This window comes from Schistocerca serialis, chromosome 4 (genome assembly GCF_023864345.2).
Source record: "Schistocerca serialis cubense isolate TAMUIC-IGC-003099 chromosome 4, iqSchSeri2.2, whole genome shotgun sequence".
Classification (NCBI taxonomy): domain Eukaryota; kingdom Metazoa; phylum Arthropoda; class Insecta; order Orthoptera; family Acrididae; genus Schistocerca; species Schistocerca serialis.
This window is the reverse complement of record NC_064641.1, coordinates 538,090,297-538,113,221: the sequence shown is the minus strand read 5'-3', so window position 1 is coordinate 538,113,221 and position 22,925 is coordinate 538,090,297. Positions and strand designations below refer to the sequence as shown.

The 22,925-nt window shown below is 39.2% G+C and overlaps 1 protein-coding gene across 2 annotated transcripts in view; it reads left to right on the top strand.

Moving 5' to 3' along the window:
- Positions 1 to 22,925, top strand: part of LOC126475257 (ubiquitin carboxyl-terminal hydrolase 10-like) — a 141,482-nt gene that overhangs the window by 106,027 nt on the left and 12,530 nt on the right. For both annotated transcript variants that reach the window (XM_050102971.1, XM_050102970.1), the window contains one exon: positions 10,078 to 10,137. In XM_050102971.1, the coding sequence (XP_049958928.1) occupies positions 10,078 to 10,137 (60 nt within the window). The remainder of the gene's footprint in view (positions 1 to 10,077; positions 10,138 to 22,925) is intronic.

Here is a 22,925-nt window from a genome sequence, read left to right as displayed (position 1 = left end):
CGAAAGAAACAACACAGTGAACACATGAAGAAAATTTGGGCTCAGAAAAAATATAAACAATCATCATAAAAGAATTCAAGTTCAAACGCTCTCTTTAAATGGGAATAATCGAAAATAATAATAATAATAATAATTGTTGTCACCACAGTTATCGTAATCTGTGAAAATAGATTCGCCTAATCAGTGAGAGGCATGAAAAGAGGCAGTGAATTTTTATTTATGAATAACAATGAAATTTATAATCTTGGTTATCATAAATACTTGCTTGTTTCTTTCGAATATGTTGTGCTGCCTGAGAATGTGGTTATGGTGGGATCTGACAACACAGCTGTTTGTTCTGGATACATAGTGGTTTTCATATCAATATTCTCATGAGAATGTAACAGTATTTCTTTATCTCTTGCTTCCAAACATGTCCGCCTGCTGCTCCATCATTGGCTGTGTAGAACCGGCAGCTGACATGCATCCCCTTGCATTCCCACCATATCCCACAGCAAGCATTGACAAGATTGGAGCATGAAACACATTAAGTACACCACTGGCCCTTATCTAACCTCCCACTGTCTCCTGCAGAAATGTGTACTGTAGTTGAGTATTTATCCCATTTTAAAGTCAGTTCATTTCTCAACAGAAATGGATTCATGCAAACTGCAGCTTAATGTGATACAAATTCATAAAAACCAGAGGACACAGTACACAGTCCCAAGGCTAGCAGCATTATGAAATTTGGTACCCACTCAGCATTCCCCTCCCCACATGCAACCTAATTCTCTGTCAAGCTGGTATCTCTATCCCTTCCAATGCTTCTGAGTTCTTTGAAATAAATCCGTGCACGACAATTGACAAAGCGTCATCTGTAAATATAAGATGGTCCACTCATTGATCTTTTACACAATCTGAAAACTTTGATCTCAGCAGAAATAGTTTGTGATTTGAAAAATACAAGGTCGTTTTAAATTTGCAGAGCAAATTTATGGAAAATCTCATCTTATTTACCAGACTATGCATGAAGACAGATTTTGAGCCGCTTTGTAGATTATTTTGTTGATAATGAGGAACTGCATGCATTAGAGATGAACAAAAAATTGTTCAAATTGGGCTCAGTCATTCAGCACATTTAAAAATTTATATTACATTGGAGAAAACATTTCTTTTGATGCATCTCATCATGTTGTGGAAAGGAAGGCTGGCATTAAAAACCTACACATCTCTAATAGCAGCAAAGTTTGGAATAAAGTCATGAGAGGTCTGTGAATCGTGCACAGGATATTTGTGGCAGTTTCTAGTTTATACTGGAAGTGACACAGAGGTAGAAATGGAATTTCTTTTAGCAGATGTCCTGAAAAAGGCAGTTTATAGTAAACCTTGTTGAGTGTCTTACCAGCTTTGACCATACGCTCTGGATGGATGATTATTACAACTGTGTCAATTTGTGTAACTTTTTAAAGAAAAGAGGTATTAACATAGCTATTGCACTTCAGTTGAATGCACATTTCAACTGAATAGGGAGAACTTCCCTGATGCCTTGAAAAATACAAAACTGAAGAAAGGTGAACTCTTAGCATAGTAGTCACAGGGCGTTATGGTGCTGAAATGAAGAGAAAAGTGAAAAGACAAAGAAGAAACACTTGTTATTTTCAAGCTGCTTCTCGCATCAGAACTGCTGTAAATTCACAGAAAGAGTGTAGTTTCACCTCATTGTGAGTGGTTTTCAAGCACTGCTATGCCTGGATGTCCCACAGGAGGGAATTTCGTTGAGAATACTCCACCCACAGAGAAGAAAAGCAAGCCGCAAACAAATGTGCAATATGCAGTTAGGGGAACTAAAGGAAACATTGTTCTGGTGCAGAGACACTGGTGTATGACACTCTTCGAAGATTGTTTCAGGAAAGGCCACAGGGAAACTTCTATTTAAGTGATAATGTATGTTTTAATTACAATAAAAATGTATTTTGTCAGTTCCTTAATATATCATTCCATTTATATAAATATGTCCTACACTAAAGCAATTTCACTAAAATGCTGCATTCTTGTACCAGCAAGCCATGTAAACTACCACCAGTAGGCTAGGTGTGTATATCACGCGTGGAAACAACTATCTTGAAATTTTGGGGGCTACTGCCGTGGTTATAGGTGGAATACAAGCAAATGATGTAGGTACAGGCCTGTAGTTTATACAATGCTGTGTGTGTGTGTGTGTGTGTGTGTGTGTGTGTGTGTGTGTGTGTTCACGCACACAGAGCTAGCTTTGTGAAACAAAGATAATGTCTTTATGTTCGGACAAAATAGTAAAATAATAGTCACTTTTCCTCTCTATAAGGTTCCAGTGATGACCCTTATGGAGTCAGCAGGAAAACTCATTTGAATTTGTTACAGTTATTTTTACGGGACACTGGAATTTCAGCTGGCTGTAGAACAATTTTGTTGCTGCCAAAGGACATTTTGCGTAAGGACCACAAAGACGAAAGAAACTGGGGCTCCTACAGAGAGATATAAATAGTAATTATCCAGTGGCTCCCATGTGAGTGGAACAGGAAAGGGAACGACTAGTAGCTGTGTACAGTACCCTACGCTGTGCACAATATAGTGCCTAGCAGAGGATGTTTGTAGATATACAGGGTGTTACAAAAAGGTACGGCCAAACTTTCAGGAAACATTCCTCACACACAAAGAAAGGAAATACGTTATGTGGACATGTGTCCGGAAATGCTTACTTTCCATGTTAGAGCTCATTTTATTACTTCTCTTAAAATCACATTAATCATGGAATGGAAACACACAGCTACAGAACGTACCAGCGTGACTTCAAACACTTTGTTACAGGAAATGTTCAAAATGTCCTCCGTTAGCGAGGATACATGCATCCACCTTCCATCGCATGGAATCCCTGATGCGCTGATGCAGTCCTGGAGAATGGCATATTGTATCACAGCTGTCCACAATACAAGCACGAAGAGTCTACATTTGGTACCGGGGTTGGGTAGACAAGAGCTTTCAGATGCCCCCATAAATGAAAGTCAAGAGGGTTGAGGTCAGGAGAGCGTGGAGGCCATGGAATTGGTCCACTTCTACCAATCCATCGGTCACCGAATCTGTTGTTGAGAAGCGTACGAACACTTCAGCTGAAATGTGCAGGAGTTCCATCGTGCATGAACCACATGTTGTCATACTTGTGAAGATACATGTTCTAGCAGCACACGTAGAGTATCCTGTATGAAATCATGATAACGTGCTCCATTGAGCGTAGGTGGAAGAACGTGGGGCCCAATCAAGACATCACCAACAATGCCTGCCCAAACATTCACAGAAAATCTGTGTTGATGACGTGATTGCACAATTGCGTGCGGATTCTCGTCAGCCCACACGTGTTGATTGTGAAAATTTACAATTTGATCACGTTGGAATGAAGCCTCATCCGTAAAGAGAACATTTGCACTGAAATGAGGATTGACACATTGTTGGATGAACCATTCGCAGAAGAGTACCCGTGGAGGCCTCAGCTGCTGGTAGTGCCTGCACACGCTGTACACGGTACAGAAACAACTGGTTCTCCCGTAGCACTCTCCATACATTGATGTGGTCAACGTTACCTTGTACAGCAGCAACTACCTTGTACAGCAGCAACTTCTCTGACGCTGACATTAGGGTTATCGTCAACTACACGATGAATTGCCTCGTCTATTGCAGGTGTCCTCGTCGTTCTAGGTCTTCCCCAGTCGCGAGTCATAGGCTGGAATGTTCCGTGCTCCCTAAGACGCCTATCAATTGCTTCGAACGTCTTCCTGTCGGGACACCTTCGTTCTGGAAATTTGTCTCGATACAAGTGTACCGCGCCATGGCTATTGCCCCGTGCTAATCCATTCGTCAAATGGGCATCTGCCAACTCCGCATTTGTAAACATTGCACTGACTGCAAAACCACGTTCGTAATGAACACTAACCTGTTGTTGCTACGTACTGATGTGCTTGATGCTAGTACTGTAGAGCAATGAGTCGCGTCAACACAAGCACCGAAGTCAACTTTACCTTCCTTCAATTGGGCAAACTGGTGGTAAATCTAGGAAGTACAGTACATACTGACGAAACTAAATTGAGCTCTAACATGGAAATTAAGCGTTTCCGGACACATGTCCACATAACATCTTTTCTTTATTTGTGTGTGAAGAATGTTTCCTGAAAGTTTGGCCGTACCTTTTTGTAACACCCTGTAGATGGGAGGATTGCCTGTGATGACATTGGTATTGTAGTGATGAGGTGAAGTACATAACAGGTTTCTGAAGTGAAGACATTTTCTTGTGCCCTCGTCATTTATATGTAACATCCAGTTATGGAGTTAAACCTTACAGAAAATAGAATGCCGCCTTGCAACTATATGTTTTGTAGTGGTAAGCATTAAGCCTTTCATGTTAACCCAGTATGGAGTCAGCTGGCAAATTCTTTTGAATGTGTTGGTGTTACACCTATGGGAGATTAAAATACATAATTTGGGTTGCTACTTTAGCGGTGCGATGAAATGCAATGTGTTCCTGAAATTTGGTAAGATTCTTGTGCCCTGGCCATATAAATGGAAATTTTAAAATTACTTGGAATAGAGTGTCACTTTTTAAACATATATTTTGTAGTTTTAAGCATTAAGCTTTTTATGTTAATCCCATATGGAGTCAGCTGGCAAATTCTTTTGAATATGTTGGCGTTACACCTGTGGGAGATTAAACTGTATGAGTCGAGTTGCTGTTTTAGCGCTGTGATGAAATGCAATGTGTTCCTAAAATTTGGTTAGGTTCTTGTGACCTGGTCATATAGATGGTACATACAGTTACAAATTTTAAAATTATGCGGGTTAGAATGTCACATGGTAAACATATGTTTTGAAGTTTTAAGCATTAACCTTTTTATGTTAATCCCATATGGAGTCAGCTGGCAAATTCTTTTGAATATGTTGGCGTTACACCTGTGGGAGATTAAACTGTATGAGTCGAGTTGCTGTTTTAGCGCTGTGATGAAATGCAATGTGTTCCTAAAATTTGGTTAGGTTCTTGTGACCTGGTCATATAGATGGTACATACAGTTACAAATTTTAAAATTATGCGGGTTAGAATGTCACATGGTAAACATATGTTTTGAAGTTTTAAGCATTAACCTTTTTATGTTAATCCCATATGGAGTCAGCTGGCAAATTCTTTTGAATATGTTGGTGTTACACCTGTGGGAGATTAAACTGCATGAGTCGAGTTGCTGTTTTAGCGCTGTGATGAAATGCAATGTGTTCCTAAAATTTGGTTAGGTCCTTCTGCCCTGGTCATATAAATGGAACATACAGTTACAAATTTTAAAATTATGCCAAATAGAATGTCACTTTGTAAACATATATTTTGTAGTTTTAAGCATTAACATTTTTATGTTAATCCCATATGGAGTCAGCTGGCAAATTCTTTTGAATATGTTGGCGTTACACCTATGGGAGATTAAACGGCATGATTCAAGTTGCTGTTTTAGCGCTGTGATGAAATGCAATGTGTTCCTAAAATTTGGTCAGGTTCGTGTGCCCTGGTCATATATATGGAACATACAGTTTCAAATTTTAAAATTGTACAGAATCACTTTGTAAACATATGTTTTGTAGTTTTAAGCATTAACATTTTTATGTTAATCCCATATGGAGTCAGCTGGCAAATTCTTTTGAATATGTTGGCGTTACACCTATGGGAGATTAAACGGCATGATTCAGGTTGCTGTTTTAGCGCTGTGATGAAATGCAATGTGTTCCTAAAATTTGGTCAGGTTCTTGTGCCCTGGTCATATATATGGAACATACAGTTTCAAATTTTAAAATTGTACAGAATCACTTTGTAAACATATGTTTTGTAGTTTTAAGCATAAACATTTTTATGTTAATCCATATGGAGTCAGCTGGCAAATTCTTTTGGATATGTTGGCGTTACACCTGTGGGAGATTAAACTGCATGAGTCGAGTTGCTGTTTTAGCGCTGTGCTGAAATGCAATGTGTTCCTAAAATTTGGTTAGGTCCTTCTGCCCTGGTCATATGAATGGATCATACAGTTACAAATTTTAAAATTATGCGGGTTAGAATGTCACATGGTAAACGTATGTTTTGTAGTTTTAAGCATAAACATTTTTATGTTAATCCATATGGAGTCAGCTGGCAAATTCTTTTGAATATGTTGACGTTACACCTGTGGGAGATTAAACTGCATGATTCACGTCACTGTTTTAGTGCTGTGATGAAATGCAATGTGCTCCTGAAATTTGGTCAGGTTTTGTGCCCTGGTTATACAAGTGGAACATACAGTTACAAATTTTAACACTTTGCCGTCCGCATGTCTTGTGCAGATTTGTTCAATTGGCACAGGCAACATTAATTTGCATTACATGCCTTGTTGCCAGCCGCTTGTCGCCTTTCCGTTGATCACAAGTTTGAAACACATTGACTTTAGCGAGCTTTAATTTTCCAGATATCTTCTATTTTGCGTATCGTTCCACAAACTCGAATTTTCTTTTCAAGTAACTTCTCTTCAAGTTCTACACTGTTATAATAATTATCCATGCAAAGGTGATGCCACTTTCCATCAGAAGGTGTCAATAGCATTTCTTTAAACTTTTTGGAAAAATAATCAATTACAAATTGCACTTTGATAAGCCGGTCGGCATTATCTGGTTTATTGTTGCTGTCGGAAAAATGTAAAAATGATAATATTTGTCTGAATAGGTTGTGGGACATCGTTTTGTGAAATATTGGTGTGTCTATCAACGGATTTGTTGACCAATATTCATCGATCCTTTGCTGTTTTTGCAATTCCCATATGGATAGCAACCCCAAACCATTTTCTAAGTTCAGGTCCCATAACGTCGACAGATTTTACATTTTTTAAATCCAGTTTCCTTCTATTGCAATTTTGACTATAGTACTTGTTGGTTTCGTTGCTAATATATTCAAACAGATCATTCCCAATATATAATTCTACAATATCCTTAATGCTCTGTGTATCTTTGGGAAATAAGTTTGGGCCCGGGAATCCTTCAAATTTATTATTGGTCCTCAGTAAATCAAAGTCTGACCACTATGCACTGCCTTCTTTGTCTGATTCATCCGAATCAGTTGGCTACCATAGCGTTCACCGAATTCTTCCTGGATGTATTTCACTATCTATCTATGATTCTGCTTCACTTTCATTTTTTTGATATCCAATGTCTTCTTCCCAATTGGCCAAGTCATCCGGAACATCAGACAAGACGTCTGCGCATTCATCATAAATAATCCAATTGTCGCTTTCGTCCGCTGTGATAAAAGGGCACAAGTACTTATAAAAACAAAAGAACTTGTTGACTTGCGTAATTTATTGTTACCTAAACAAAACACCAGCAGAATGCAAAAGATAATAAAGTGCTGTCGCTGGGCACTGCGTGATACTATGCTCACGACACCACTGTGGTGTTGCCGGTCACTGAGCAAGACTATGCATACGACAACACTGTTGTGTCGCCGGCTGTTGACCGCTATATCGCGCAGGACACCACTGTGGTGTCGCTGGACGGCATAGTGTTAAAATTATGCGGAATAGAATCTCACATTGTATGAACATACACTATGTGATCAAAAGTATCCAGACACCTGGCTGAAAATGACTTAAAAGTTTGTGGCGTCCTCCATCGGTAATACTGGAATTCAATATGGTGTTGGCCCACCCTTAGCCTTGCGACAGCTGAAACTCTCTCGGGCATGCATTCAGTCAGGTGCTGGAAGGTTTCTTGGGGAATGGCAGCCCATTCTTCACAGAGTGCTGCAATGGGGAGAGATATTGATGTCAGTCGGTGAGGCCTGACACGAAGTTGGCATTTCAAAATATCCCAAAGGTGTTCTGTAGGATTCGGGTCAGAACTCTGTGCAGGCCAGTCCATTACAGGGCAGTTATTGTCGTGTAACAACTCCGCCACAGACCGTGCATTGTGAACAGGTGCTCAGTCGTGTTGAAAGATGCAATTTCCACCCCCGAATTGCTCTCCAACCGTGGGGAGCAAGAAGTTGCTTAAAACATCAATGTAGGCCTGTGCTATGCTAGCGTCCCACAAAACAACAAGGGGTGCAAGCCTTCTCCATGAAAAACATGACCACACCATAACATCTCCACCTCCGAATTTTACTATTGGCAGTACATGTGCCGGCAGATGACGTTCACTGGTCGTTCACCATACCCATACCCTGCCATCGGATCGCCACATTGTGTACCGTTATTCGTCACTCCACACAATGTTTTTCCACTGTTCAATCGCCCACTGTTTTTGCTCCTTACATCAAGCGAGGCGTCGTTTGGCATTTACTGGTGTGATGTCTGGCTTATGAGCAGCTGCTTGACCATGAAATCCAAGTTTTCTCACCTCCCGCCTAATTGTCATAGTACTTCTGTAGATCCTGATGCTGTTTGGAATACCAGTGTAATGGTCTGGATATATGTCTGCCTATTACACACTGTCGGTGGTCTGTCAGTCAACAGACGAGGTCGACGTGTATGCTTTTGTACTGTATGTGTCCCTTGACGTTTCCTCTTCGCTATCACATCAGAAAAAACGGACCTAGGGTTGTTTAGGAGTGTGGAAATCTCGCATACAGACCTATGACACAAGTGACACCCAATCACCTGACCACGTTCGAAGTTCATGAGTTCTGCGGATTGCCCCATCCTGCTCTCTCACAATGTCTAATGACTAGTGAGGTCGCTGATATGTAGTACCTGACAGGAGTATCTGGATACTTTTGATCACATAGTGTATGTTTTGTAGTTTTAAAGATTAACCTTTTCATGCTGACCCCATGTGGAATCAGCTGGCGAATTCTTTTGAATATGTGGGCATTACATCTATGGGAGATTGAACTGCATGATTCATGTTGCTATTTAGGCAATGTAATGAAGTGCAATGTGTTTCTGAAATTTGTTCAGGTATTTGTGTCCTGGTCATATAAATGGAACACAAAGGTTTAAATTACATACATACCAGATCTGGAATTGTCGCTTCCTGCTCGGTAATTGCTTTGTAAATATAAATATTTAGCTTTTCGTGGTAAACCAGTTCATTGTCGAATTCACTTGGATTTGTTAGCATTACTCCAATTGATGCCTGAACTGCATGACACAGCTTGTATTCCAAGCAACATGATAAAATGCAAGAGACATCTCCCACTGTCTTCTGACTTCCACACATACACATAGACGTACTAAAATTATATGTGATAAATTCAAGTCATGGATATTAAAACTGCAACACCATGAAGGCAGCATGCAAGAAATGGCCAGTTGACATGTTTTTATTTGAGAATGATTAGCATTTCAGTGTAGCTTAATGGGATAGTTGGAGGATTAAAGCCATCTAACATCTATATATAACAAAAGCTCATGCAGTGTATTTCTTAGGCACAGTTGCATTTGAACATTGTGTGATATTGCTATGCCACATGTAAGAATGAATAGAACCTACCAGTGTGTTGGAATTTGACAGCTGCTTGTTTAGACTCTGGTTTATCATTCTGTGATACTGTTGCTTGTGAGCTACTTTTCTTACTTTTAATGCAAGTGGCTGTGCCTTATCTTCAAGGTCTCGATGACATTGTCTTTCAACAGTATATTGCAAGTCTGTTGCCCTTGCTGTGATAGCCCAAATTAATACAGTGACTGTTCGCACATTCTCCAGATTTGGCCCGCACATTCTCCAGATTTGGCCCCCAACTGATACATATCATAAGTTGCTGAGAGAGTGGCATGCTACTGCCCAAAGCTTTTATCATTTAATGAGATTATATTGTAAATATTAATTACAAATCTGTTTGAAGATACTTTGTAACATTATGTTCCTTCTTTTCTCTAACAGGAGGTAACAGGATCTTTCTGTTTCTAATTTCTTGCCATGTAAAGACTGTTGATGTTAGTGATGGGATTCATGTTTCCTTATACTCCACAAATTTTTGTTTCTGTTTTCTTTACCTGTATCCTTTCTGCCCATCACATAACTGTCCTTCCACATAGATTTCGAGAAAAATTAGTAAATTATCACTTACTTTTATTTCAGAGTTGATGTCCTCACACAAGAAGGGCAACGCAAAGCAGAAGCAGTATAAATTGTTTGCTGGTGAGTACCTCTTAATATATGACTTCTTACAAGGCCACAAAAAGAAAATATGGGGAATTCAAGTACTAATGCACTTTTGGGTTTTCTGGGTCTTTGATTAAATAAAATTCTCATTTCTCTAGCTACATTATCACAAAAAAGCTCTGAAATCTGTGTTGTATAAATGTTAGTATCAGATTATTTTGCCATGAGCTGGGATCAACTTCGAGTAGCAGAATTTTACAGGTCAGTTTAAGTTCAAAAGTTGTCGTAGATTCACAGCCTAATGACTCTGAGAAATAACAGATTTTGTTTCGTGCAAATAAGAGTTGAAAAGGATTAAAGAAAAAAGAATTTAATAGGCCATCACTGCTGAATGTAGAAATATTTTTTGTTTTAGTCTGTCAAGTTGGTTGTAGGAGATTATTGGCAATGTAAATAATGATGATAATTATTTCCAGAAGAATTGTTGAAGATGATTTATAATTAATGTCAGTGTTTCAAGGTATTTCAAACATACTTAGCAGCAGAGTAAGAAAGGAAAACTTGAACTATTTGCAGTCAACAGTTAAGTATATTGATTTCAACAGCAGCCAGTAGCGAATAAACATATCTTAACAGAAATGCTCTGTTAGGCTTTAATAATTCATATTGACTTTTCAACCAGTGAACATCTGCTCTAACTACTATGAAACTGCACGCACATTGATGAACAGAAGTAGTGCTAATATGTAAGTCAGTTTGCAAAATCAAGCTTATTAGCTAAATTGTGTTAACGGTGGTTCGTCGATTGTGTGCTGGGTGTGACACCCAGGCCAGATCTTATTTCACCTTTCAGTTCTCTGTGTCGAAAGTTTCTTTAGCATTGAATAACAGTGGTGAAAATTGAAACTTTTGTCTACACTGAAATTCATGACCAACAATCAGGAATACAGTGAAACTCCTTTTTTATATTTTCTGCAGCTTAGACTTAAAAAACGCAAAACTGAGGAAAATGTTAAAACATCCAAAATACAAGCAAAAACATGTGTAATTGACAAATATGATTAACACTGTATAAGTGAAGGAAATCAAATGTACAATACGGTGTTTATACAATAATTTGTGCTAACGAATGTCATGAGTTCTTAAAAAACAACCATGTATGTGTAACAGCAAGTAAAAACACGTCAAAAAATGGAAATAGGTATCGGGGTACTAGGAAACATTTTCAGACATGCTGCAACCACAAATTGTATGTCAAGACATGCATTTCTGAGAGATCTTTCCTTTGTGCATACCCAGAAAAAAGCAAAAGTATATGAACATGATGAATTAAACTGAAAATTGTGAATTACAGTGAAATGCGCCTGATTCTTAATGTGTGGGGGTGTGTGTTCACCTTCTGTACCCAATAGCAGTGCAGCACTCTAGTGATGCGAGAGCAGTGACCTCTAGTGTATTGCTTTAAGCATTTCCTTGTTCATTGTGCTGAGTGGTCAAAGTGGTGCATTCTGCCGTTTTACCAATTTGCACTTCGAACTCATCGTTTGTTGTAGTGTAAGCACAGAAGGTTTCGTAAAAGCAAGCATATACACCCAAGTTTTCCTTCCCATATGGTGTATTTACTTATATAAAATAAAGTGAAGCATGTTGTGATTTCAGTGTTTCTCTGTCCCTGCAATCTCTCACGCTTATAACAATCTGTCTGCACAACTATTCGCTGAATTTTTCCTTTTAATTGTGTTGGTGCACACGGCAAATGGAGTAGTCTACATTCCCTGCAGTCCATAGAGGCATAATACATTCCAGATTCTGTCCACAGGCTCCAAGCAGAACTACTGTGAGGAAGGTTAATGTGTGGTAACAAAGGGCATATGAGATATAACTATATAAATGAAACCTAAGTGGAAGCTGTGCTCACTCCTTTTGCTATACACTGATAACATCAGCTGTACAGTACTTTGGAACAAGCCGTGAAGTAAGCTTGCTGTTTATCACTATGTGCTAGAAGTCACTGCATTAGTGTAATTTCACCATGTAGGCTATAAATTTTTGCTGTTTTTTGAGGTGAACATAAAATGAAAGAACCCTCAAAACTGTCTTTTTTAAGGTATAATTTGTTGCGATGACTCAGTTACCTAGTAGGTCATTAGTGAAAGTGATAGTCATTCGTCGTGTACTCAACAGTATTACTAGTGGCAAGAACCACCTTTTTTCCTAATAGGTCTATTATATACGCAAAATTTTGAAATTTGTTTGTTTATGGGTTTGCAATTTGGTTATGTCAGTTGATGATAATAGTGTTTAAAATAGGTTCATAGTAGGAGGAGAATGAAATTCTCGCACCGACTTTGATTTATAGCTTCCGTGCCTCTCATACTGTATAATCCAATAACTTAGGAATTTTGAATGCTTCATAGGCTAAGGTCTGTAAATTTATTACATGTGTTGGTGTAGTGTTATGTGGTATGGTGTGGTGTGATGGCTGTGCTGGCTGTTGTGTGATGTAACAAGTTACAAGGGGGGGGGGGGATCGGACGCGCGGATGCGAGGGACGTTGAGCACGTCCCAAGTGTCCTCCGATCGGTCCACTGCTGTGACCTCCCTGGGTACTGCCTGCACTGAGGTTGACCCCTCACCTGTGATCGAGTGGGAGATCATTCCAAAGTCTGGCAGGCAGCAAAAAACTTTTGTGGGGCTGATCGTAGGGCCTCCCCCGTTTGACGAACAGGTTTCGGGTGTTATCTGTGGCTGATGATGTCTCTGAGCCGGATGCAGTTGTCCACCCAGTTCCAGAGGAAGCTTGTCGGCCAGCAAGGTCTGGGCATTCATAGAGGGTGGGTTTGCTGGTAGTTGGGAGCTCCAACACTAGGCGCGTAATGGGGCCCCTTAGGAACATGGCTGCCAAGGAGGGGAAGGAAGCCAGTGTGCACTCTGTGTGCATTCCGGCGGGGAGTCATTCTGGATGTGGAAAGGGTGCTTCTGGATGCCATGAAGAGTACAGGGTGCAGCCAACTGCAGATGGTGGCTCATATCGGTACCAATGACGTGTGTCGCTTTGGATCAGAGCAGATTCTGTCTGGTTTTGGGCGTCTAGTGGACACACACACACACACACACACACACACACACACACAAATATTAAATGAGGTGATGCTGAGGGATTGGGTTAGGAAATGAGACACTTAAAGATGTAGATGAGTTTTGCCATTTGGGGAGCAAAATAACTGATGATTATTGAAGTAGAGACGATATAAAATGTAGACTGACAATGGCAAGGAAAACATTTCTGAAGACGAGAACTTTGTTTACATCAAGTATAGATTTAAGTGCCAGGAAGTCGTTTCTGGAAGTATTTGTATGGAGTGTAGCCGTGTATGGAAGTGAAACATGGACGATAAATAGTTTAGACAAGAAGAGACTATAAGCTTTTGAGATGTGGTGCTACAGAAGAATGCTGTGAGGGTAGGTCACATATCTAATGAGAAGGTAATGTGTAGAATTGGGGAGGAGTTTGTGGCACAATTTGAGTAGAAGAAGGGATGGGTTGGTAGGACATGTTCTGAGGCGTCAAGGGATCACCAAGTTGGTATTGGAGGGCAACATGGAGGTTAAAAATCATAGAGGAAGACCAAGAGATGAATACACTAAGCAGATTCAGAAGGATGTAGGTTGCAGTAGGTACTTGGAGATGAAGCAGCTTGCACAAGATGGAGTATCATGGAGAGCTGCATCAAACCAGTCTCTGGACTGAAGACTGCAACAACAACATCCAAAATTTTAGTCTTTTTTAACTTCTTTTTGACTTTTAGAAGCATGTGTTTTCTTCAGAAGAAATGTTGGAAAAGAGCCCCGTTTATTGATGTTGAAGGTTTATTTTGATCTGTTTAAATTCTTTTAATTTACTGTTCTGCCAGTAATCAACAGTTAATACATTCAGACTACTTGCTTCCCTACGAACAACCTTGTAGACCATATTGTACCGCTTTTTATATCTGTTGCTCCACCCATTAGATGTGGAGAAATCCTTGATTGTAAGTATATTGGCCACATTCAGCATAAGACAAGGCACATGCCATCCAGTTCTTTGGAATTTCTTCCAGCTCTGCATGTTTTCAAAAACTTCACCATTTTTTGCATTTGGCACACTTTTATTTGCACTTTCAAAATTAAGTATTTGTTTTCAACAGTAGTATTCAGTGTGGCTACAAGTATTGCTAAAATCAGTGCTAGTGCAATACGTTTAGTGATGAACCTCAACTTTCTCGAATCTTTTCTTCCATTAAAAGAGCCTTCTGATCTCTCTCCATAATATTCTCAATCTTAAAACTGTGACAGAGTAGTCTATTATTCTATTTGATAAACAGCTAACAAAATAGCTTGTTGTTTGTAAGCATAAGAGCTACCAACTATGCTACACAAATTGACTGACTGTAGGGTGGTTGATAGGAGTAGCTGTGACAGTTGAAATTGAATAGCTCGATTGATATTGAATGCTTTCTTGAGTCGATCAGCCCAGATAACCTTAGTTAGCAGATGGCACAGTTGTTTGTTTCTGTGTAACGTAAATGAAACTACATTGAAGAGCCAAAGAAACTGGTACACCTGTCTAATATAATGTAGGGCTCCTGCGAGCATGCAGAAGCGCCACAACACGACATGGCGTGGACTCAACTAATGTCTGAAATAGTGCTGGAGGGAACTGACACCGTGAATCCTGCAGGGCTGTCCATAAATCCATGAGAGTATGAGGGGTTTGAGAGCTCTTTTGAACAGCACATTACAAGGCATTCCAGATATGCTCAATAATGTTTGTGTCTGGGGAGTTTGGTGGCCAGTGGAAGTGTTTAAACTCAGAAGAGTATTCCTGGCACCACTCTGTAGCAATTCTGGACATGTGGGGTGTCACATTGTCCTGCTGGAATTGCCCAAGTCGGTTGGAATGCACAATGGACGTGCATGGATGCAGGTGGTCTGACAGGATGCTTACTTACGTGACACCTATCAGTCATATCTAGGTATAACAAAGGACCGATATCACTCCAACTATACATGCCCACACCATTACAAAGCCTCCACCAGCTGGAACATTCCCCTGCTGACATGCAGGGTCCATGGATTCATTAGGTTGTCTCCGTACCCGTCCATCCGCTCGATACATTTTGAAACAAGACACATCCAATCAGGCACCATGTTTCCATTCGTCAACAGTCAGCTGGTGTTGACGGGCCCAGGCTAGGAGTAAAGATTTGTGTTGTACAGTCATCAAGGGTACACAAGTGGGCCTTAAGAAGCATCAGAAACAAGTGAATGTCTGTCAGAAGTCATATGTCTTGACCTCTATTGAAGCATTTACTACTGTGAGGCACCAAGCAGAGTCTTCTTGGAATCAATGATTAAAGTCCACTGTAAACAATCACACAGTCAAATTTATCTGTGGTTGCTTTGAGTTGTCATAAGTATATTACTGACAGTTGCAGTGGGCTAGGCACAGCAACTTTGTGTGTCTTTATCTCAGCCACCTGCGTAATGTGGTTTTGTAAATGTCCCTATGGCAACACCTCAGTTTTGTCACAGCTACGGTTTTGGCTGCAGCCATTGGTGATTCGCAGTTGACAGGTGGCAACAGCACAGGGAGCTGTCAAGAATCTTCTTATGCCATCTTGATTATAGTTTCTCAAATTATTTGCAGTTTGTGGCTTTGTTTTATATATTGGTCAGATATAGACCATGTTTGATGTGTGTGAGAGAAATTTTGGTGGACGACTGATTTCACAAGCTGTTGCACATTGTTTGCATGAAGTTTGCCTTGCATGTTTAATGATAAAAAGTTTTTATTAAAGATAAGCATTTCCACAATTGTGGAAACTACGATGAAAAGAGTATATGGATAAAAATAATAGAGAACTGGCAGTTACGTAAATGGGAGAGGTATTGAATCTTTCCAAGACTCATATTATGCAGGAAGATGTTAAGAAGAAAATAAATAGTCTGTGCACAACATACAAGTGGCAGTGCAAAATAAATAAATTAAAGTTCACAATTAAGTTAATGTTATCATCAGGTTTAAGTGTAATATTTATTTTATTAGATTTCATGGGTATATGTACATCTCAATTTCAACTATTCCCCAGACCAACGGTTTCTTCTTCTTCTTCATACACAGTGCTAATGTCAATGAAAAAAATGGCTTGTCTGCATTGCTAGCTGTGCCCATTAGTATCAAGATACTTCATGACGTGCACATAGCATGACAACTGCTTCAAAAATGATGTTAAATTGGACAAACTTTGTTGATATTTCTACATGCTTGTTCGACAAATACATAGGTAGAATACAGATGATTTGATAAACGAGCATTTTGCTATCAGAGGGGCCGTAATAGATACTGTTAGGTTGGAAGTGGTAGGCAACAATAGCACTAGTGATTTGAATTGTTCTGGTTTCTAGTGACTAACACTGATGCAGAGCTATAAAATTGGGAGCACAGGGTGTAGTGTTTGTAAACATAACTTGAAGCCAATCCTATGTCAGCATCTTAATATGTGAAAGCCAAGTTGGTTCCCCTCCCCCCTTCCCCATGCATGTGGTTTCATTAAGTGTAAATTGCAGGAAAATTATAAAAGCCTGAACACAAAAGTTGGTGCTGATGAATGTTTCAAACATTGGAAGTTTGGTGGGATGGATAGTAAAATGTTACACACAGCAGAGTTATACTACATAACACAGAATGAAGTGTGCGTGCTTGAGAAAACTGTATTATTATGAGTCCAAACATGAATCCTTGGCTGTTAGTAAGAAATAGTAGTCTTGTAGACATTCTGACGGTAGTTCACTGTAAGAAATCTGTGCTATTGTCTTTGCTGTTTGATGCTAATCAATCTTACTTGTGAAGATTGATTATAAAAGGTTGTATAAATGTGTTCCTGTGAATCTCTCTAATTATGCTCACAAGGAGATGGCACGAGCGTGGGGCCGGGGATTTGTCCGAAATTTTGTGTGGTGAAAGAGGACCCGTAACACCTCACGTGGTTAAAATATTTGGACGCACTACTTGGAAAATCCCGGGAAAAATCGATCCAAAGTTTCTTAGGTGCCTTATGAGTATAAAATGTTAGTCCATTGCCGAGCCGCCCTCTGGCCTAGGTGTTTAGGGCTCGGACTCTTACGTCAGAGGCTCAGGTTCTATTCCTCCTCTGGCACTTTTTTTTTCTTCTGTTTCACTTTCTTTTGTTATTCCACCAATTATTCAGAAAGTTTCCCAAACCTACATTATCTTTAACAAGTTAGTTACATTATTGAATAAAAATTATTTTCTTTTTGTCCAACAACACAATTCGTGGCGGTGGGTTTTCCATTTTTCATTGTAAAGTATATGAGGAGAATCATTGGTTTTTTAATCAGAATAACAAATTCGATTGGGAAACATTCAATTTTTATACATATAATAATTATAAACAAGAACCGCAGTGGTATTATCGTAAAAACAAACAAAGCAATAATTTTTGCGACATCTTGCGCAACATATAAAAGCGGATTTTTTACAATTACAGGGTGTTTGCAGTAAATTTGTACAAAAATATGCCCCATTAACATTTACGAAAATGTTTTGAGTTTCTTATAATTTTGAGGCAAACCAGGCATATTGATGAATCATGTCTCAGGATATTGTTGACGATAACTGATGGTGAATTATAGAATGAATTTTTATACAGTCTTCCCGGGAATTAATTTCACGATTCTCCTGTAACAATGCACTGCAGTTTTGCAAGCAACAGAAGAAAAAAAAGTGCTAGAGGAGGAATCGAACCCCAGACCTCTGGCGTAAGGGTCTGACCGCTAACCAGGTAGGCCAGACGGTCGCTCGGCAATAAGAAACTTTGGATTGATTTTTCTCGGGATTTTCCGAGTAGTGCGTCCTAAAATTTTAACCATGTGAGGTGTTAGGGGTCCTCTTTCACCACACAAAATTTCGGACAAATCCCAGACCCCACGGTCGTGCCGTCTCCTTGTCAGCCTGCAGTTTTTCTACAGTTCTAACAAATGCTCTCCATGTAGTTGATTGTGGGGTTATTGACTGTTTTATGTGTAAGTTTCTCAACATATGCATTGTTCTTTCCCCAAATATTTTATTTTCTCTAACCTAGTACCCAGTACATAGGCTTCTTTGGATTGCCAAGAACTAGCAGTTCCCCTGTACTTTGTGATGTAATATGTGATGATTGCTTTTTTAGTATTATTAGTTCAGGCTTCGCTGATTGACATGAACTGGCTGAGCAGCATTGCCAGTGACAGAAATTATCTGTCTAGGGTGGTATGCCAATATTTATTTTTAAAAACACCTCTCACTGTACATCTATTTAGAATGTTTATTTTCAAAATTCTAGTGTCTGTGCTTGAAAAATAGGTTTTCTGTTTGGAATAAAGTCAGTTTCTGTTGGTCCATCACATACCACAATAATTCAGTAATTTATACCAATTTGAATTTTCAGTCCATGTTCTTGTTACTTTATAACATTCCGTTTTGCATTATTCTTTTTCATCCGTGTAATAACAATATAATGAAAAGGTAGGATGCTTCTCCTGTAAAGGTGACACTTCAAGTCGCAGACAGGCACAATGAAAAGACAGTTACATATGAGCTTCGGGCAAAGCAAGTTGCATTGTCAGAAGTGGCCCGAGAGAGAGAGAGAGAGAGAGAGAGAGAGAGAGAGAGAGAGAGAGAGAGAGTGTGTATGGTGTTTCTCAGTGGTTTTATTTTTATTTATTTTTTTTTTTCTCCTGAAGAAGGGTTTGGCCAAAAGCCCCTATGTAACAGTCTTCTTGTTGTCCCTGTCTGCAATTTTCACCTTTACGGTGAGTATGGTATCCTTTTCATAAAACTGTTCATATTCCAACATGGACTTTCATCAGTGTAATAAATTCAAGATCTACCAGCTGACTTGACCTCGTCCTCTGTTATCAAAATGTAAACCTCCAAGCTGTTGTGTTATTGTGGAAAATAATTAGTTTTCTCATCATTTATTTTTCATCTTAAGCATAAATGCTGAATGCTGTATGTCATGAAACATTTTCACAGATGTGTCCATGTCACCTCATCCTTTTTTTTTTAATTGTGTCACTTGCCTGGTTGCTTGAAAACAAGTGAACCCATGACTTGAATCGATGCAGTAGCATTTGCAAGAAATGCTGTGCACTGTTTTAAGCCCAGTACCGTATGTTTCTGTGGTTTTTCTCCAGGCCTGTGGCAACACCAGGGCATTTATTTTAACATTTAACTCTCTGATACTTCAAGAGTATATCAGAGCTGGGTTTATCTGCCTCTATTAGAACTTGTATACCATACCTTATGAGAGTATTAAATGCCAAACATTTCTATATAACTCTTGGTGACTTCCTAAGACTCTTAAATAGCCTCTGTGCTAACGTAAAATTTACCATGGAGTAGTAAAGGACAGACAGCTACCGTTCCTAGATGTGCTGGTCACAAGGAATGGTGAAAACTTGGGACACAGCATGTATCAACAACCAACACACACCGATACCTGCACAAACTGTCAAATCACCAACCAAACCAGGAGAGAGGCATGATCAATAACCTCCTAATGCGAGCAAGACAAATATGTGAACCAGAGCACCTCAGATGCGAGATGCAACACATGGACAGTGTTCTGAGAAGCAATGGGTGCTCCTCCAGTTTTGTTTGAATTTTGCATTTTATTTGAATTTCGCAAGAAGTATATGCGAATTTTGCCAAAAATAGGTGCTACATTTGCGAATCCCTTGCTGTTATGAATAGCTTGTTGAGACAGATATGTAGTTAAATGGAAGAAACCCTGCTTGGTCTTTCTACTGTATATAGCTGCTTATAGTTTTGATTGAGGAAGAATCGTTTTGTCTTACACAACCTGACAGTACAGGAAGCTTTTTTAAACAGGTAGCACCTTGTAGGGATCTTTGTAGTCATTGAAAAGGTAACGACACAACTTGGATGTACAACACAACATAACTGGAGTTTCCATGAAAGATTGCAATATAATCGAAATCTCTCATGCAGAGTGGTCATTCCGTAACCTGTAGGAGTCATGCTCTCAGGCAATTTTATACAGATGAATGATGGCCCCAAGGGTAGTATTTTTTCATCCACTTTACCATTGATGTAAACAGCACACTGTGAAGAGTCAAGTGAAGATTTATTTGTGTTGACAATTTTACGATTTATTGCAAATCCTTCTGTTGTGCAGGATGATTGATACTATTGATGCTTCAGACACACTTAAGGATTGAGGACAAAAGACACATTTTAAATTTTTGGCAGATAAACACACTGTGATTATTTTAATCATAGGTCACATTTTTAATGACCCAGAACTGCTTTTTAATGTGCCTCATATTTGCTCAGTGTCTTGCATGACTACCACACTTGTGGGACCTTATCAGCAAAAGGTTTTAGGCATTCTAGTGTCTTAGTGGAAAGGTCTGGTTACAGACAGATCCAGTCTGTAAAAATTATGTGAAACATTCACAGATACTATAGACTATGCTCATAGTATTTGTGGCTAATCTCAAGATCCGTGCCAAAAACCGAGCGAGGTGGCGCAGTGGTTAGTACACTGGACTCGCATTCAGGAGGACGACAGTTCAATCCCGTCTCCGGCCGTCCTGATTTAGGTTTTCCGTGATTTCCCTAAATCGCTTCAGGCAAATGCCGGGGAGGTTCCTTTGAAAGAGCACGGCCGATTTCCTTCCACATCCTTCCCTCACCAGAGCTTGCGCTCTGTCTCTAATGACCTCATTGTCGACGGGACGTTAAACACTAATCTCCTCCCCCCCTCCTCCCTCTGTGCCAAAAGATGTTATATGAAGTACACTGTGTGATCATCAGACAGGCAACAGGGACTGCACAGAGAACAAGCCCTAATCCTAGCCCCTGTTGAAGCTAATGAGCCATCAGTTTCTATCCAATTAAGGCTCCTGACCATGCAGTATGCCTTCAGTGCTAAGCCGTTCAATAATGTCCATCATCATTGCTAACACATTAGCAGAGTGATTATTCCTGAAATGCCCATAAACCACAAAGCTCTTGAGGATTAGAACAAAACAGCTATGAGTAGAGAACGAAGCATAGGAAATTTACTGTACCACCCTTTAGTCGCAGGCCACCCGTAGAAATAACACAGTATGAGCAGACACTAGCAACACTGGGACATATAGGAGAGAAAGCAATGCTGAACAATGTGAGCTTAACTGTGTAGACAAGACAGAGCCTAAGATAAACGGCATAATCTGTGTATTCAGAAATGATGGTCAATCCGGGCACAACAATGACGCGTAAGCTTGGATGTTAATTTTATCTCACCACAGATCACACTATGTATCACTACAATGGTGCAGTGTACTGAAGGATAGCCACACTTACTATTTTGATGGTATAATGGGGCTAGTGGTAGCTACCGTAATTTATTAATATTGACCTTAATACCGCATCTGACTCGTTGGGTATCACTAGCTTTGAAAGGTTAACTACCACCAAAGCTAATCTCTGTTAAATGAAAAATACTATGCAAAAGAGTATATGATGGATAGCAATCAGATATTCCTCTTTATTACTTGCAGCGTAAAACTAAAATCTTCCAGTGTATGAATTGACAATATGATGACACTCTTTGCAGAGCAACGGTGTAACCAAAATATGCCACCACTGCAACATTAATAAATATTGGCTGTCTCACCCGCAGATTCCATTTAAATACTTTCCCCCCCAAAGCTTCAAAGTATCAGGTAAACTCATCCAATCATTATGTCATTAAGACTTTTGTGTAAACTAAAGTATATGTTCAACTTCCAAAGATATAATTTAATCTTTACATATGAGTCGTTGGTAGTCAACAATAATGTCTACATGTAACGTCTCGCTGCGGCAAGATCATTGGTTAAATCGACTTATGACACGTTAAAAGGGTAAACTATCTTTCCCTTTGCATAAACCACATTAATATCTTTCCTCTCATTGCAAATTAATAAATTTAAATTATTGTTTCAGTTTTTTGAGGATTAAGATCTCTGAACTTATTTCGCCACAGTGCCAACCTTTTTCTTTACATATCTGTGATTTCTCTTTAATGCTTAACTATATGGGCAAATTAATCGTCTGCGTTAATATTGAACTTTATTTTCCTATATATTTCCGGTAATAATTCAGGGATAAATGATACTGAGGATTTGTTTTTATAGTTTAAAGCAGAAAATCCCTGTCTTTATTGCCTGTTAGTATTTTGTGTACAGGTATGTCGGCATATTTTGTTACGAATGCTGGTTAACTACACAAAACAGCCCTGAGTGGAAACGTAATAATAAAAATATCAAAGCTGAGTGTCACAGTCACTTTTAAACTGTGTGAACTTTAAATAGAACACAAATCTTACCACTTCAGATGTTGACTTACTGCGAACCCACTAATATTTAAATACTTGAGACAATTAGCATGCACTCAATAAAATGGTTCTTGTTTTGTCGTTTAGGGACCGTGGGAAAAGATGCTAAATAAAGATCGTATGTGCAGGTATCTGATTACTTCCTATTGGTTCTCAATATTACATTAACAATGTAGGACGTCTGTTCTCACAACAAAAATTACGCTTTCAGCGTATCTCTACAGAATTTCCAATATTTATTGCAATAAACAATGCTGGTGCTGAAGTCATAAAATATACCCTAACACAAAATTGCAAAGGCACTGTTCCTAAGTGCTTGCTTTCTATTCCACAACGAAAATACACCAACGCATTACCACTATGCCCTTAGTGTGTACTATAATCGACTTCACA